The 16,195-nt window shown below is 55.7% G+C and overlaps 1 protein-coding gene across 1 annotated transcript; it reads left to right on the top strand.

Moving 5' to 3' along the window:
• The first annotated feature begins 8,088 nt into the window (after window positions 1–8,088).
• Window positions 8,089–15,971, top strand: ATP6AP1 (ATPase H+ transporting accessory protein 1). Its single transcript, XM_082716639.1, has 10 exons — window positions 8,089–8,351; window positions 8,610–8,736; window positions 11,253–11,327; window positions 11,612–11,805; window positions 12,336–12,376; window positions 13,172–13,257; window positions 13,682–13,920; window positions 14,527–14,574; window positions 14,662–14,893; window positions 15,117–15,971. The coding sequence occupies exons 1-10, from the start codon at window positions 8,209–8,211 to the stop codon at window positions 15,324–15,326; spliced, it is 1,395 nt and encodes a 464-aa protein (XP_082572765.1). The 5' UTR covers window positions 8,089–8,208; the 3' UTR covers window positions 15,327–15,971.
• Window positions 15,972–16,195: the final 224 nt, after the last annotated feature.

Here is a 16,195-nt window from a genome sequence, read left to right as displayed (position 1 = left end):
CCTCTGGCTTCTTCCCGGGTCGGGTTGTGAGGTGGCTGCTGGACAAGAAGGCCGGACCCGTGGAGCAACAAGGGCCCTTGAGCACACCAAGCTCTCACTGTAAACTTCAGTCATTATCGGGGTGTCTGGGTGGCTTGGTTGTGTCCAACCTTTTTAAGATTTTATTTATTTGACAGCATGCGAGCACACACGTGCACACATTGGGAGCGACAGGCAGAAGGGGAGGGAGAAGCAGGCTCCCCGTGGAGCCGGGAGCCCAATGTGGGGCTCCATCCCAGGACTCTGGGATTATCACCTGAGCTGAAGGCAGACACTTCACCAACAGAGCCACACAGGCATCCCTGAAACTCTTGATCTCAGTTCCGGTCTTGATCTCAGGGTTGTGAGTTCAAGCCCTGTGTTGGGCTCCATGCTGGGCTTGGAGCCTACTTGGAAAAGAAAACAGAAAACCTCAGTCATTATCTGTAATGCCCATAACAAACTAGCAAAGGTACGGATTAATCTTATTTTGCAAAGGAGGCAGAGCGAGCCCAATGGACTTGATTCAAAACCCAAATCCAGCAAGGCAGGGAGAAGCAGAGAGCAATTCCGTCCTCCCCAAGCTGGTTCCTGGGAGGGACGATGTCTCCAGAGGGCCCAGCAAGCCACTGTGAGCAGCACACGCTGTGATGCAAGGTGAGGGGGGCCTCCTTGGCTGAGCTCGAGGCCCTTGATAGGAGCACAGGCGGGGCGGGCAGGGCGGGTGGAAGCAGAAGCAAGTCCTCTAGAGTGAAGTGAGCTCCACCTAGGTCTCCAGTCCACCCATGAGTTAAGATGCCCCCAGAAAAACACAAAGATCACCAGACATGAGGAGATGAAGCCCCAACCTGCACAAAGCTCCACATTTTTATTGCTCCCCATGGTCTTTTTTTTTTTTTTAAAGATTTTATTCATTTATTTGACAGAGATCACAGTAGGCAGAGAGACAGGGAGAGAGAGAGAGGAGGAAGCAGGCTCCCTGCCGAGCAGAGAGCCCGATGTGGGGCTTGATCCCAGGACCCTGAGATCATGACCCGAGCTGAAGGCAGCGGCTTAACCCACTGAGCCACCCAGGCGCCCCTCCATGGTCTTTTTTTTCTAAAGATTTTATTTATCTATTTGACAGAGAGAGAGAGAGATCACAAGTAGGCAGAGAGGCAGGCAGAGAGAGAGAAGGAAGCAGGCTCCCCGCTGAGCAGAGAGCCCGATGTGGGGCTCGATCCCAGGACCCCAAGATCATGACCTGAGCTGAAGGCAGAGGCTTTAATCCACTGAGCCACCCAGGCGCCCCTCTTTTTCCCTAGCTTTATTTTAGTTTATTTTGAGAGAGAGAGAGAGAGAGAGAGAGAGAGAGTGTCTGTGTGTGAATGCAAGGGGGAAGGGGCAGAGAGAGAGAGAGGGAGAGAGAGAGAATCCCCTCGCTGTGGGTGGAGCCTGACTTGGGGCTCAATCTCACGACCCTGAGATCATGACCTGAGCTGAAATCAAGAGTTGAATTCTTACCAGTTGAGCCACCCGGGTGCCCTATATGAGGAAAGACACTGAAAGACATTAAAGAAGACCTGAGTCAATAAAGATCCCAAGCTCATGAACAGGAAGATTTGAGAATAACAAAGAGCTATTGAATATATAGATTAGGAGTGGCCGGGGGGCTCAGTCAGGGAAGTGTCCACCTTCAGCTCAGGTCGTGATCCTAGGGTGCTGGGGTCGAGCCCCATGTCAGGCTTTGTGCTCAGCGCAGAGTCTGCTAGAAGCTCTCTCCCCCTCTGTCCCTCTGCCCCCACCCCGCCCCACACGCTCTCTAATAAATAAATCTTTTTTTTTTTTTAAAGATTTTATTTATTTATCAGGGGTGGGGGGGAGAGAGCAAGCACAGGCAGACAGAATGGCAGGCAGAGGCAGAGGGAGAAGCAGGCTCCCCACCGAGCAAGGAGCCGATGTGGGACTCGATCCCAGGATGCTGGGATCATGACCTGAGCCGAAGGCAGCTGCTTAACCAACTGAGCCACCCAGGCGTCCCTAATAAATAAATCTTTAAAAAAATTAAAATAGGGGCACCTGGGTCGCTCAGTGTGTTAGGCCTCTGCCTTTGGCTTGGGTCCTGGTCTCAGGGTCCTGGGATCGAGCCCTGCATTGGGTTCTCTGCTCAGCAGGGAGCCTGCTTCCTCCTCTCTCTCTCCCTGTCTCTCTGCCTACTTGTGATCCCTCTCTGACAAATAAATAAAATTTTAAAAAAAGTAAATAAATACGGATTGGGGCTCGTTCTAAAGAATGCAGCATGACCTCATCATAGCTAATTACATTTGCCAAGAGCCTATTTCCGAATAAGGTCACGTTCTGAGGGTCCAGGTGGGCATGAATTTCCTGGGACATTATCCAACCCAGCACATATACCCTAGGACCTGGAAAGTCCCCACCTAGTAATTCACACCACAGGACGTATCCACGATCTTTGGCAGCAACGTCGGCCATACTAAGCAAAGTGGGAGACGACTCAAATGTCCTTCGCCAACGATATGGCTCAATGGCCGGCAGAATATTTATCTAGGGGATATTGCCATCATATTCAGAGACGCATACTTAATGGGTACCAGCGTCTGAATGTTGGTGTCCGCCCCCAACCGCCACCAGATTCCCGTGTTGAAACCTGGAGCTGTCATCACTGGGATTAGCGCCTCCTGACAGGCCCCGGAGAGCTCTGCCCCTGCCCCCGCCACTGCGAGGATACAATGCAGGGTCTGCAACCTGCACCCGGGCCCTCGCCCTGCCTCACGGCACCCTGATCTTGGACTTCCAGCCTCCAGAGCTGTGAGCAAGTAATTTTTTTCTTTTTTATTATTATTTTTTAAATTTCTGCTGTTGATAACGACCCAGTCTGTGCTATTTTGTTCAAACAGCTGCAACAAATTAATGCAGTTGGTAAAATCATAAGACCCGAAGTGCTGATCACTGAAGTTAGGTTCATGGTCACTTTGGGGGACGTGAGAAGGAGGCGATCAGCGAGGACTGAGAATTTGAATTCTTGAACTGGATGATGCCAAGGGAGCGTTTGCTTTGGTAAGTCATTGCACTGTATATCTTTGTCTTGTGCCCTTTTCCACCTTTTCGGTCAGCCTGTGGATCCGGCCAGCTGAGGCAAGTGGGGAGTGTGCGGGGGAGGAGAGCCTGCGAAGCCCTGTGCCGAGGTCTGGGTGAGTGGGCCCTGGCTGTGGCTTCCATCCTGCTGGGGGGTCGCACTGGGGGTGACTGGGAATTCGGGAGTGAGGTGGCGGCCCCCTTCCTCTCATTCTCGCAGCGAATTCAGCACATGGCTCGAGGTTTGGGCAGCAGTGTTCCAGGGCCGCCGACTGGCTCATTTCCAGGGGGTCAAAAGGCTCCCACAGTGGCCATGGCGGTCTTCTGGTCCCTGGGTCATCGCTGTGCTGGGGGCCTCCTTAAATCTGGCCCTTCCACGTCCTCTCCTGCCTGGCGATGGGCAAGGAGGATGGCTCTTAAGGGAAGGAGGAGCCCGAATAATTGTGGACAACGGTGCTGTCTACCAGGCACCTGCACACCTTGCATTCGTAGGTCACCAAGGACCTCACGGCAGAAAGACTGGGAACAGCAGGAAGCAGCCCTGCGCCGGCCCGCAAGAGAAAGCAGCCCGCAGCTGTGGCCGGCGGGCACACTGGACGGTGCCGCAGTGGGACAAAGCTATCTGTGCCCCCGCGCAGGACTGCAGACGGGATGGCGCCATTCCGTCAAGCTCAAATACAAGAAGACGAAGCCCTAGACTGTTTGTGGGCACATACAGAAGTGGTCGACCCTCTAAGAAAAACCGGAGAATGGCAAGCGTCAGATTCAGGCTTGCGATGACTTGCGGCCCCGTCTCTCCTGCTTTCCAACATCCGTCACCCCGTGTCGTGACTTACTGCCCCGTATCTCCCCAGATCAGACTGTGAACTCTGGGTGGGGGGGTCCAAGTCTGACCCAGCGCCTGGCCCATAGCAAGTCCTTTAGGAAGCTTGGAGAGTCACCACTCCAAGGACTACTGACAGCTCAGAGAGGAATAAAAGCAGCCGCGGTTTCCCCACTAAGGATGAAAGCATTTCGGCGAGACTGCTGGCCAGCAAGATCACACTTGAGAGAAAGCCTTTGCCTTTCAACTTGATTTAAACTGTGCTTTTGCATTCTTCAGTTTGCCCGTGGCCACTGGCTCCTCTTGTCATTCCGTCACCTTCTCCTGGTCCCCAGGACGTCCGTCCCTGCCCTCGATCTCTTCTCCTCCTTCGTGCGGCACTGTCAGAGAACTTTCCTCCCAAAACGTGTGCCTTGCTGGGTCTGTCCGGGGCCTGGGGGACTTTGCCTACACTAGGATGCCATTTAAGGTCCTCGTTTCTTTCCCCATGGGGCACCAGCCCAGGCAGGCTCTCCAGGACTTTGGTGAGTGACTGAATGAGGGCACGCAAGCCCAGGGCTGCTCCCTCCCTTTCCCTCCCTGCGCTGCCCCAGCTCTGGCTCCACCTTCTCAGGGTCCCTGCCCCCATCCGGCCATCACACCACCTGGTCGTGGGTAATCCCCAGTTCCACCTAGGTTGGTCCCAGACCAGCAAGGCACCAGCCTCTGGTTTCTCTAGCCTTCTCTCTCTGCCCCCTCCATGATTCTGGCCAGGCTCCTGTCATCTCTCTCCCAGAGAGGCGACAGCCTCCTGTGGTCTCTCCTAGCATTCTTATCCCCTCCAGCCTGCTCTGCCTTCCCACAGCCAGATCAGCCCTTTAAAATAATGACCCGATCATGGCACCAGGACTTCAAACCCCTCTGGGGCTTCTGGGACTAGAATAAGCTCCAGTGCAAACCTTTCCCTGCCTCTGGCCTGGACATTGCCACTTGGGGGCCCCACAACACCCCAAATATAACTGTCGCCAACTGACTATCTCTCAATCCCCAACTCAGAGAGACCCAAGAGCCACGTCTGGACACTGTTTTCCTCAACCACGTCCTGTCAAGCTCACCTCTTCTCCGCAGGCAGAACTGCCCCGTCCTAGTCTGAGCCACATTTGTGACCACCACAGGCACAATCTCTTTGAAGCAGGTTCTCAGACAAACAGAGGCAATCAGGGAGCTGTCAGCCTCGGGGCTGGGCAGCAGTCGTGGTGCATGCTGTGAGGGGCTCAGCATCCAGCCCTCCTGCGCAGCCTTCCCCTGTGCGGCTTCTGGAGCGCCACAGGCAAACTGAATTTGCTAAGCACAGGCACGGCCCTGGGTGTGGTGCTTTGCTTCAGCAGCCTCCTGGCTTGAGTTCCAAATGTCCCGGTGTCTAAGGCGCAGGGGCGGTGGCCACAGTGGCTGGACGTAGTGTCCCGCTGTCCAGTCATGGCCGCCCAACTTCCTCCAAGTACAAATGGTGGGTCTGGTGCTCAGCTGACTCTTTCTTTTTATTTAATTTAATTTATTTATTTTTAAAGATTTTATTTATTTATTTGACAGAGATCACAAGTAGGCAGAGAGGCAGGCAGAAAAAGGAGGAAGCAGGCTCCCTGCCAAGCAGAGAGCCTGATGTGGGGCTCGATCCCAGGACCCTGATCTCATGACCTGAGCAGAAGGCAGAGGCTTTAACCCACTGAGCCACCCAGGTGCCCCTCTTTCTTTTTATTTTAAAGATTTTATTTATTTATTTGAGAGAGAGAGAGAGAGAGAGAGAGAGACCATGAGAGGGGGGAAGGTCAGAGGGAGAAGCAGACTCCCCATGGAGCTGGGAGTCCAGTGTGGGACTCCATCCCGGGACTCCAGGATCATGACCTGAGCCAAAGGCAGTCGCCTAATGACTGAACCACCCCGGTGCCCCACTCAGCTGAATATTTCTGTTGAATGGATCCCTCAAAGGGAAATTGCTTGGTTAGTGGTCAGATGCATTTTCCCGTTTGTTAGATGCTGCCAAATTATCCCCCCTAAATGTTCTACCAACAGATTCTCTTACCACTGTGTAGGGGAGACTCTACTTCCTAACACCCTTACCGACAATGGGCATTATCAAACTTTTTTCTTTCTATATATTTTTAAAAAGATTTAATTTATTTATTTGACAGATCACAAATAGGCAGAGAGGCAGGCAGAGAGAGACAGGGGGAAGAGGTTCCCCGCTGAGCAGAGAGCCTGATGCGGGGCTCGATCCCAGGGCCCTGAGATCATGAACTGAGCTGAAGGCAGAGGATTCAATCCACTGAGCCACCTAGGCACCCCTCTTTCTATATTTTTATTAAGAAAAATGTCGGGCGCCTGGGTGGCTCAGTGGGTTAAGCCGCTGCCTTCGGCTCAGGTCATGATCTCAGGGTCCTGGGATCGAGTCCCGCATCGGGCTGTCTGCTCAGCAGGGAGCCTGCTTCCTCCTCTCTCTCTCTCTGCTGCCTCTCTGCCTACTTGTGATCTCTCTCTGTCAAATAAATAAATAAATAAATCTTTAAAAAAAAAAAAAAAGAAAAATGTCAAACATCCAGTGTTATCAGTTTCCTTGGGCTGTTGTAACAGAAATCTCTTCTTTCCAGGTTCTGGGGGCTAGAAGTCCAAAATCAAGGTATGGGAGGGTGCACGCTCCCTCTGAAAGCTCTCGAGAAGAATCCTTTCTGCCTCTTCCAGCTGCTGGCAGGGCCAGCGATTCCTTGCCTGGCTGCTGCAAAAGTCTGTTTCCAGGGGCGCCTGGGTGGCTCAGTGGGTTAAGCCTCTGCCTTTGGCTCAGGTCATGATCTCAGCGTCCTGGGATCAAGTCCCGCATTGGGCTTTCTGCTCAGCAGGGAGCTTGCTTCCCCTTCTGTCTATGCCTGCCTCTCTGCCTACCTGTGATCTCTCTGTCAAGTGAATAAATAAATAATCTTTAAAAAAAAAGTCTGTTTCCATTGTCACATGGCCTTCTTCCTGGTGCCCAAACCTTCCTCTTCTTATAAGGACACCAGTTATGGGGTTTAGGGCCCACCTGAATCCAGCATGATCTGGTCTTGATTTCATCTGCGAAGATCCTATTTCTAAATAGGGTCACATTTCCAAGTTCTGGATGGATAATGAATTTCAGGGGGTCACCATTAAATCCAGTACATATAGCAAGGTTAAAAAAAAGCTTACAGTACCAACCCATAGATCCGTCCCCTAGGTTCTGCCACGAACATTTTACTATTATTGCTTTACTGCAAACCTATCTTTGTACTCACACTTCCCTCCGTTTTATTTTTGGTGCATTTCAAACTAAGTTGCAGGCATCAGTTCACTTCCTCCTAAATCAATCAGTGCACATATCCTTAATGCGAGTTCAATCTTGGATTATAGTTACTAGCTTTTTGTTTGTTTGTTTGTTTCTAATAGTCACCATTCTGAGAAATCAAAAATGGCACAGAAAAAGATAATAGTCTTCCAATTCATCTGAGGTGGTGTCTCCCACCTTCTGACTATAGCTGTCACTGTCTCTTTCCTCTCTTTAAAGCACACCGAGAACAGACAGTCTACAAGCATGTCTCCTTCCTCCTACTGACATCGCTCTTGCCAAAATCTCCAGTTGTTGCTAAGTCCAAGAAAGTTTTCTGTCCTCATCTTACCTGCTTCCTGGCAGCAGCTGACCCTGACATGGTTAATTGTGGTGTCCTTGAAACCACGCTTCTCCCTTCCTCCCTCTCTTGATGCTCTTCCCGTCCTCCTTGAAGATCCTTCTCTGATCTCTCTTTTGGACCCTTCTCCTCCCTGCCCAGTTTCAGTGCTGGACCTTCCTCTGGGCATTAGCCTGGGTCCTCTTCCCTCCTCACCTGTCTCAGGGAGAGTCCATCTATAGGAAAAAAAAAAAAAACAACACCACCCCTGCAATTTTAAGCGGAAGGAAGATTAAAGCGGGGAGACACGAAGCCGGGCGTGTGGGGGACGGAGGGAGCAGAACCGCCCCAGCCCCGCCCCACTCCCGTGCCCAGCCCGTGGGAAGGGGGCGCGCGCTGGGGGCCAGCGGAGCTCCGCCCTACCGCCTTTCCTACTTGGAGCGCGCGCGCCTGGAGACACGTACAGCCAATCCGTGAAAAGGAGCGGCCGTGAGTGGCGTGAGCTTTGCCCAGTCATCTGCTGATCTGGCGAGCAGGCCTGCGCTCGAGCCAATGGTGGTGTGGGGCGGGGCTCGGGCGGAGACGACTGTCACCTGATCTGCGGTGGCAGCGGCGGCGGAGGAGGTGGAGGCCGAGGCTGTGATGGCGGCGACGGCAGCGGTTCGGGCGCAGGCGGGGACGCGGCAGGCCCCAGCACTCTGGCAAATGCGGTGGCTGCCACTGTTGCTGATGGCGGTGGCGGCGGCGGAGCAGCAGGTGCCGCTGGTGCTGTGGTCGAGTGACCGGTGAGCGTGGCGGGCCGGGTCGGGCCGGGGCTGGCTGCGCTGCGCGCCGCGGCGGCTGAGCTGCCCTCTCCCGGCTCCAGGGCTGTCCTCAACGAGCGGCAGCCGAGGCGGGCAGAGGGGAACTGTCCCTTCCTCGGCGCTCATAGTGAGCCAGCGGGGTCAGGACTCGGGGCCCCACACAACACGATGGGAGCCCATGAGCTTCAGATCCCAAGCCATGTGCCCCCACTTGACAGCACCTCTTCTGTCCCCTGCCAGGGACTTGTGGGGTCCTGCGGCCAACACCCACGAGGGCCACATCACCAGCGACTTGCAGCTGTCTACCTACTTAGACCCCGCCCTGGAGCTGGGCCCTCGGAATGTGCTGCTGTTCCTGCAGGACAAGGTGCACCCGCCGCAACCCTCTTTCCCTCAGTCATCAGGAAGAAGGCCCCTCCTCCCAGGACACTGAGGCCCATTCCCCAAAGGAAGCTTCAGTGACCTTGTCCCAACTGTAGGGACGTGTGACTCCTCTCTAGGGAAGGACTGCAAGAGATGTTTCAGTGGAAACGCTGCGGCCCTTGAAATGGCACTGACTTGATTGGGTGATAGCTGGGGGGTGTCAGAGCCCAGATGCCTACTGAATACTGAGCACTTATCTGAGCTCCCCTCGTGGTGGGGATTATCAACCCTCTTTATAGATGGGAAGACTTATGTCCAAGGATGGTAAATGACTTGCTTAGGGTCACACAGCTGATGGGTGACAGAGTTGTGATTCTAACTTTAATGATCATAATAGAGATAATCGAAACATGATCATTTATTGAGTGTTTCATAGGCACAGTGCGAAGCTGATGTCATTATCTTGGTTTTACTGCCAAGGAACAGGGCTGGTAGAGGTGCGACCATTGGCTGCTGTTCCGTAGTTTATGGTTCCAGCCTGAGTCTGTCACACACACACACACACCCCACTTGTGCTCCGGGTTACAGTTTCCCTGCCATGCTCCTCTGCCTCCAAAGCAGGCATATGGCCCAGGAGAAGATTCTAGGGCGTTCGGGAGGTTATCGAGCCTCTGCTTATTCCTTCCTTGGTGGTGGCCTGTGTGGCTTGTTCCCCTTGTGGTCTTGCTCCATTGGTCTGTGGGCAGATAGTGATGGTTATACTGGCCTGTACTCCTTCCAAGAGGTGGGAAATCATGTCATTAGACTGGAACTCAGTTTTCATTCTACTACTTCCCAGCCTTTGGACATGTGAGATAATCTGTGAATGCAGGTTCCTCATCTGGAAAACGAAGATACCAGAGACTGAGCAGTTCTTTTAACCCTTGTAAAACATCTGTCTGGGGTTTCCTTATGGTATCCATCCATTCATTCGTTTGCCGGATACGGACTTCCCACTGGGTACTAGGTGTCAAATGTTGGGGACATAGCAGTGAGCAGAATAATCCAGGTCCCTGCCCGGAGGAACCTGACATTCTTGTGAGGGCAGCAAGTAAATGCTAAGTCGGTGTATGATACAATGTCAGTGCTACAGTTCTCAGAGAAGAAGGAAGCAGGCCAAGGGAACAGAACGATTGGTGATGCTGTTTAAGATATAGTGATCAGGGGCACCTGGGTGGCTCAGTGGGCTGGAGCCTCTCCTCTGCCTTCGGCTCGGGTCGTAGTCCCAGGGTCCTGGGATCAAGTCCCGCATTGGGCTCTCTGCTTAGCGGGAAGCCAGCTTCCCCGCCCCCCTCTCTGCCTGCCTCTCTGCCTACTTGTGATCTCTATCAAATAATTAAATAAAATCTTAAAAATAAAGATAGGGTGATCAGTCAAAGGCTCACCGTGGAGGGATATCTGAGCAGATGCCTAAATGGACAGAGGGACAGAGCCATGTGGGTATGAGTGGAGGAGGGTTCCTGGCAGAGCGAATAGTAGGTGGAAAGGCCCTGGGCAAGGAGCTGCCGTGGCTGGAGGGCGGTAAGGGAGAGAAAGGGGTGGGAGGTGGTTAGCCAGGTAGCCAGGGGGTGAAGTGGGGGAAGGGTGCTTGCAGCCTAAATGTGGCAGGAAGCTTTGGGCAGTTTTGAGCAAGGACTACGGAGAGGACACGGTGGTGATTTGTGGGCTTTCAGAATGAGGGCTCAGGCAGCCACATAGGGTTAGGATTCCTGTCTAGAGGGGAGAGGAGGCTGGGCAAGTGTGTATACTAAACACAATGAGCAGAGGGAGACTGATTAAGATTGCCTCTGGGCCTAACTGGGACCAGCTGGAGGAGGCCGGGAGTTGGGGTGGGGAGCTGGAGCCGGAGGACAGCTCTAGGTTATGGAGGGGAAGGAATGCGGTCAGCTGCTGTGCTCCGGAGCACGTGGAAGACTTCAGTGCCTTCTTCAGCATATCCAACACCTTCACCTTTCTCCCCTCTTCTACCAAACCCAGGCAAGGAAGGAACCTCTTGCCCTCTTTTAAAAAGGGTCCTGTCCGGCCCGGACGTGGGCGGTGCTAGCTGCTGGAACCGGCGAGCGCCTTCTCTTTCTCCGCTGCTGCCCAGCGGATGGGACGTGAGGGGGAGCCCAGTGACTGTTCCTCACTGCCCCCAGCCCCTCCCCCAGCTTCCCTGTTCCCAGCCCAGTTCCTCATCTGTGGGCAGGTGGCCGACTCTTAATCCTAATGTTACCACAAGTCAGCTGCCCGTGGACTTCCTCCCTGCCCCGTGACCACCTGCCATGTTTTCGCACCCTACCAGAAGGGTGCGGGAAGGAAAAAAGAGAACCTTCCATTCCTCCACTGCCTACCCCCAAACAGGCCTTTGTTCACTCTTTTAACTTGACCCTTTGTGATTGTAAATGAGATTTTGCTGTCCCTGCAAAAGTGCGGGGAGGGTGTCTGCCCTGCCTGGGCCCCGGCCCCACCTTCTGAGGCGTCTTCTCTGCTTCCCCCTAGCTGAGCATTGAGGACTTCACAGCCTATGGTGGCGTGTTTGGAAACAAGCAGGACAGCGCCTTTTCAAACCTGGAGGTGAGAGTCCTTTCACAGCCAAGGACCACGGGGGCTGTCCTGCACTCCCTCCCCCAACACAGTAAATACTGTCCCCTTAGGAAACGGAGGTACTGGCTTTGGGGGCAGAAAGGCCTGAGGTTTCCCGGGCCAGGAATCTGGGGTGTTTTTTGACCTCGAATAAGACCCCCGGCGTGTGGGTGTGGGTGTCCCTTGCCAGATGGGGCCACCAGAGAGGTTTGGGGGCCGGCCCAGGCCCATTAGTCCCTTGCTAACTCATCCTTCTGCCTCTCCCTGGCCCCCAGAATGCCCTGGACCTGGCCCCTTCCTCTCTGGTGCTTCCTGCTGTTGACTGGTACGCGGCCAGCACTCTGAGCACGTACCTGCAGGAGAAGCTCGGGGCCAGCCCGCTGCACGTGGACCTGGCCACGCTGCGGGAGCTGAAGCTCAACGCCAGCCTCCCGGCCTTGCTGCTGATCCGCCTGCCCTACACATCCGGGTACGTCCTGGCCTCGGAGCCTGGACTGTGTCGAGGTGCCTGGCTGTGGTGGCACAGCCCAGCTCGAGACAGCCCTGCTCCTGTTCAGTACCTTGAAGCCACAGCAGAAGGTGCTTCGTGTGTCCGGAAGAGGCCGGAAGGGCCTCTGGTCAGCGGTGACTCAGGACTTCGTGTCTGGCCCTCAGTGAGGCCTATTGGGCTCCAGAGATGAGACAGGCGTGGGCCCCGCTGGTTGGGGGCTCACTCTTCCAGCCGGGACGCGTTCACAGAGCAGCTGGCGGGGCCTTGAGTGCGACTGTGAAGCTGGGGCAGAAGGGGCAAGGGCAGGGTCGTGGAGTCGGCAGAGGTGCAGAGGGAGGAGTGAGCGTGGCTTCCAGAGCCCCGGCGAGGGCGAGCGTGCTATCGGCTGGGGCTGGTAGGATGGGGCTGGTAGGGAAGGACGGGGGCCTGCAGCGGAGGGGAGGCGTCCCCAGGCGGCGGGGAGCTGTCTGCGTTGGCAGGGGCTCTAATGCTCTGCCTCTCTCCCATAGTTCAGGTCTGATGGCGCCGAGGGAAGTTCTCACGGGCAATGGTGAGTGAGGCCGGGGAGGGCACATATTTTCCAACCTCATTGAGCCCTTGGCCTCAGAGAGCTGCCTCAGAGCTCCTGAGTCACTCTGCGTTTCCAGGGTGTCCCTCCGGCCTCTCGGAACAACTGGCAGCTGAGCAGAAAGATGCGGACCCCCAGGCCTCACCCCTCTTCAGCTGGGCAGGGTGTCGGCGCGCCTGGGGGCCTTCCATGGCAGAGTGTGCGGAGTCAGTCTCCGTGCCGGCAGCGGGAAGCTTAGCATTTGGGGTTTAATAGACCAGCACCGTTTCAAAATCAGAGCTGAGGACTTCTTTTCTGCTATAAAAAGGACAGCCTTTCCCTGTGGAAGGGTCATTGAAAACCTATAAGAGATTTTGGAGTTTTCTAGATCCCTGTGTCTTTTCTCATTTAATGTAGTTAGGGCTTGGCCTTAGGGAGCCAACTCCTGAGGCCGCAGGTATCCCCGGGGAGGCGGGGGTGGCTGGGGTAAGACGTACCTGCTGTTAAGGACCCTTGATGGAAACGAAAACACTGGTGAAGGTTGATGGAGCTAGCTGTGAAGGGCTCAGTGGCCCACCGCAGAGGACATGGCAGGTGCCAGGCGTGGGAGACTTCCGCCGCAGACACCGGTGGTCCCTGCCTCAGCGAGGTGATCCCACTGAACACCATCAAGAGAGGCCACTAATGGGGCACATGGCACGGCCCAGCCTCGGGGCTGCCATCTGTTGGCTGGCGTCGGGGTGTTCGTGTGAGGAGCCGCGCGTGACCTGGGTCTCGCCTCTCCCCGTTGCTCCTCAGATGAGGTCATCGGACAGGTGTTGAGCACGCTCAAGTCCGAAGACGTCCCGTACACAGCAGCCCTCACAGCGGTGCGCCCTTCGAGGGTATGTCGTGTCCCCTTCGGCAGGGCCCTGGAGGGAGTGTGGCTCTGAGCAGAGGGCCTTAGGGGGCCACTTTGTTCCCTGGGCCTGGGGGGGCGGCGAGGATGAACCAGAAAGTCCCGTTTCCTCCTTCCAGGCTGCAGCTTTCCATCTGGCCTAGTGGGCCTTACGGGCTGCCGTGTTGGGACACTGTGTCCAAGGGTTCTAATTTGGAGACACTAGGAAGAGCTCAGGGGCGTAGGAAGCTCACCTCCCTGTTCATGCTGTTCATCTTCAGGAGCTCTTCCTGGCCGAAGGGCCTCTGAGTTGAGCAGTAGGACTGCAGGTGCTGGAGAGGGTGCTCAGCGGGGACAGGGAGGGCAGGTCACTTGCTTCTGTGCCATGCCCTCAGGGCCACTGAGAGAGGGCTTGTGCGTTGTCTGCGCAGGTGGCCCGTGATGTTGCCATGGTGGCCGGGGGACTAGGTCGCCAGCTGCTGCAAAAACAGTCGGCGGCAGCTGGCGTCCATCCCCCTGTGAGTTACAATGACACTGCACCTCGGATCCTGTTCTGGGCCCAGAACTTCTCGGTGGCATACAAGGACCACTGGGAGGACCTGACCTCCCTCACCTTTGGGGTCCAGGAGCTCAACCTGACTGGCTCCTTCTGGAATGACTCCTATGCCAGGTAAGGCAAGTGCCTGTCACTGCAGGTGTTGGGGGGTTGTCACTGTGGGAAGCAGGTGGGATTGTGGGGTGGGGCTGGTGGAGGGCTCTTGGGATGGGGCCTGCTGAGATCTCTGCCTCTCCATGCCTTCTAGTCCTTGCCTGGACCTTTGGTTGTTAACACTTCCCAGTCACTGGGGAACCTGACACTCCCGCCGCCCCACCCCTGAACAGCCTCAGGGTGACTGCCAAGGGTGTCTGCCAGAACTGAGTTAGTTCAAGGGCTTCTGTAGCCTCCCTTGGTGAGAGAGACCACCTTTATCCCCGAAGTCCAATCTGTGCATGTCAGCAACCCCAAGGCGGGGAGCTGAGAGGAGGGCAGTGGGGCGGGTTCAGGGCAACCAGAGGAAGGCGCGCTTAGCTGCAGGGGGGGCTTGGGTGCTGGGTTCCGACCTAGATGGGATAGGGCCTCGGTTTTCTCATTTGTCAGGTGGGGACGCTGCCTCTTCAGGTGGCTGTGAGGTCCTGGGGCAGCTTAGGTAGCGTAGACCTGAGGAACTTGCTCAGCTGCTAGGTGCTAGGGGCCCTCCCAGAGCCCAATAGCTCACCTCTTACTCCGGCCCTGCAGGCTCTCACTGACCTATGAACAGCTCTTTGGTACCACAGTGACATTCAGGTGAGTCCGAGGGTTGGTTGACATGTGGGCGGGCTGGCACGGCTCCGGCCTTCCCAGCTGCCTGACACCCCACATGGCTTCCCTCAGGTTCATTCTGGCCAACCGCTTCTACCCAGTGTCTGCCCGGCACTGGTTTACCATGGAGCGCCTGGAAATCCACAGCAATGGCTCTGTGGCCTACTTCAATGCCTCCCGGGTCACGGGGCCCAGTGTCTACTCCTTTCACTGCGAGTACGTCAGCAGCCTCAGCAAGAACGGCCATCTCCTCGTGGCCCGCTTGCAGCCCTCACTGTGGCAGCTGACTCTTCAGGACTTCCAGGTGGGACAGGCAGGGCCGGGCTGGAGCTGGCAGGAGGGAGGGAGTAGAGAACCGAGGAGTGTTAGCGTCTCAGGGGCTGGGCCTGGGCTTGGGAATGGGGAATGGGAATGCAGTTGAGAGTCCTGTCCCCACAGTGCCCCCTCCCATGTGGACTGCCTGCCACCTTGGGAACTCACTGGGTCTCCCTGTGTGTGGGCCACACGCTCCTTTGTGTCCCTCCCAGATCCAAGCGTTCAACGTGACGGGCGAGCAGTTCTCCTACGCCAGCGACTGCGCGGGCTTCTTCTCCCCCGGCATCTGGATGGGGTTGCTCACCTCCCTGTTCATGCTGTTCATCTTCACCTACGGCTTGCACATGATCCTTAGTCTCAAGACCATGGACCGCTTCGACGACCACAAGGGCCCCACCATCTCTTTGACCCAGATTGTGTGATCCTGTTCCTGCGGGGGGGTTGCGGGCATGATGGTGTCCAGGTTGTTGCTTTCCCACCTCGAGGCACACTGGACTGAAGGGCTTCCCCTCTTCCTACTATAGCATGAACCCCCACTTCCCCTCAGCCTGTCTTGTTCCCTGTTCAACCCACTGAGGGGCTTCCCACCCCCCACCTCTATCAACAAGGTGTACATATTCTTCATAGATAGTAGACAGATCCTCCAGGCCCAGTCGCTGCAGGGGGAAGAGGACATGCGTTCTGGGCCCCCCTCCTGCCCCTTCTGTATTCTCATCTCTGTGTCTTCTCCCCTTGCTGTTTATAGTGCTTTTGTGTAGCAAAAGCCCCCACCCCAGCCTTTATGGGGCTCCGTGCAGCAGGTAGAAGCTGGACGTCCCCTGCGTTTGGGGGTTGTGGAAGTACTATTTAAGTGTCCTGCTTGGCTGGTGTCATTGTCTTTTGGTGATGTTGTGCTAATAATGAGCAGTACACTAGGGTTTATCTCTGTGGCGTGAGAAGGAAGGGACCTGCACAGCAACTGGCCTGGGTGTGATCATTGGTTCTCTGGCCTATTACGGCCAGGTGCCTGGCAGGAGGCTGGGTTTCTCAGTGGTTTCCTTCCTAATAAAGACAGGTTGCCATGCTCATAGGACTCCTGTCACTCATTTTGCACAGGGCGCGAGGGGAGGCGCTGGGCTCAGGGCTGCCGGGACAGGTGCCCGGATGTAGCTGTAATGCAGCCAGGCCAAAGGGAAGGCCGGAGGGTCTTCAGCAAGACGGTCCCCTAACTGGCGAGGGTACGGAGGGGCTGCGGCGCGCGGGGTGGGGGAAGAGCGGGGCGCCCAGTGTCCCGGGGGCGTGGGGAGATCGT

Source organism: Mustela nivalis, assembly GCF_964662115.1.
Source record: "Mustela nivalis genome assembly, chromosome: X".
NCBI classification, from domain to species: domain Eukaryota; kingdom Metazoa; phylum Chordata; class Mammalia; order Carnivora; family Mustelidae; genus Mustela; species Mustela nivalis.
This window is presented reverse-complemented; position numbering and strand designations above follow the sequence as displayed.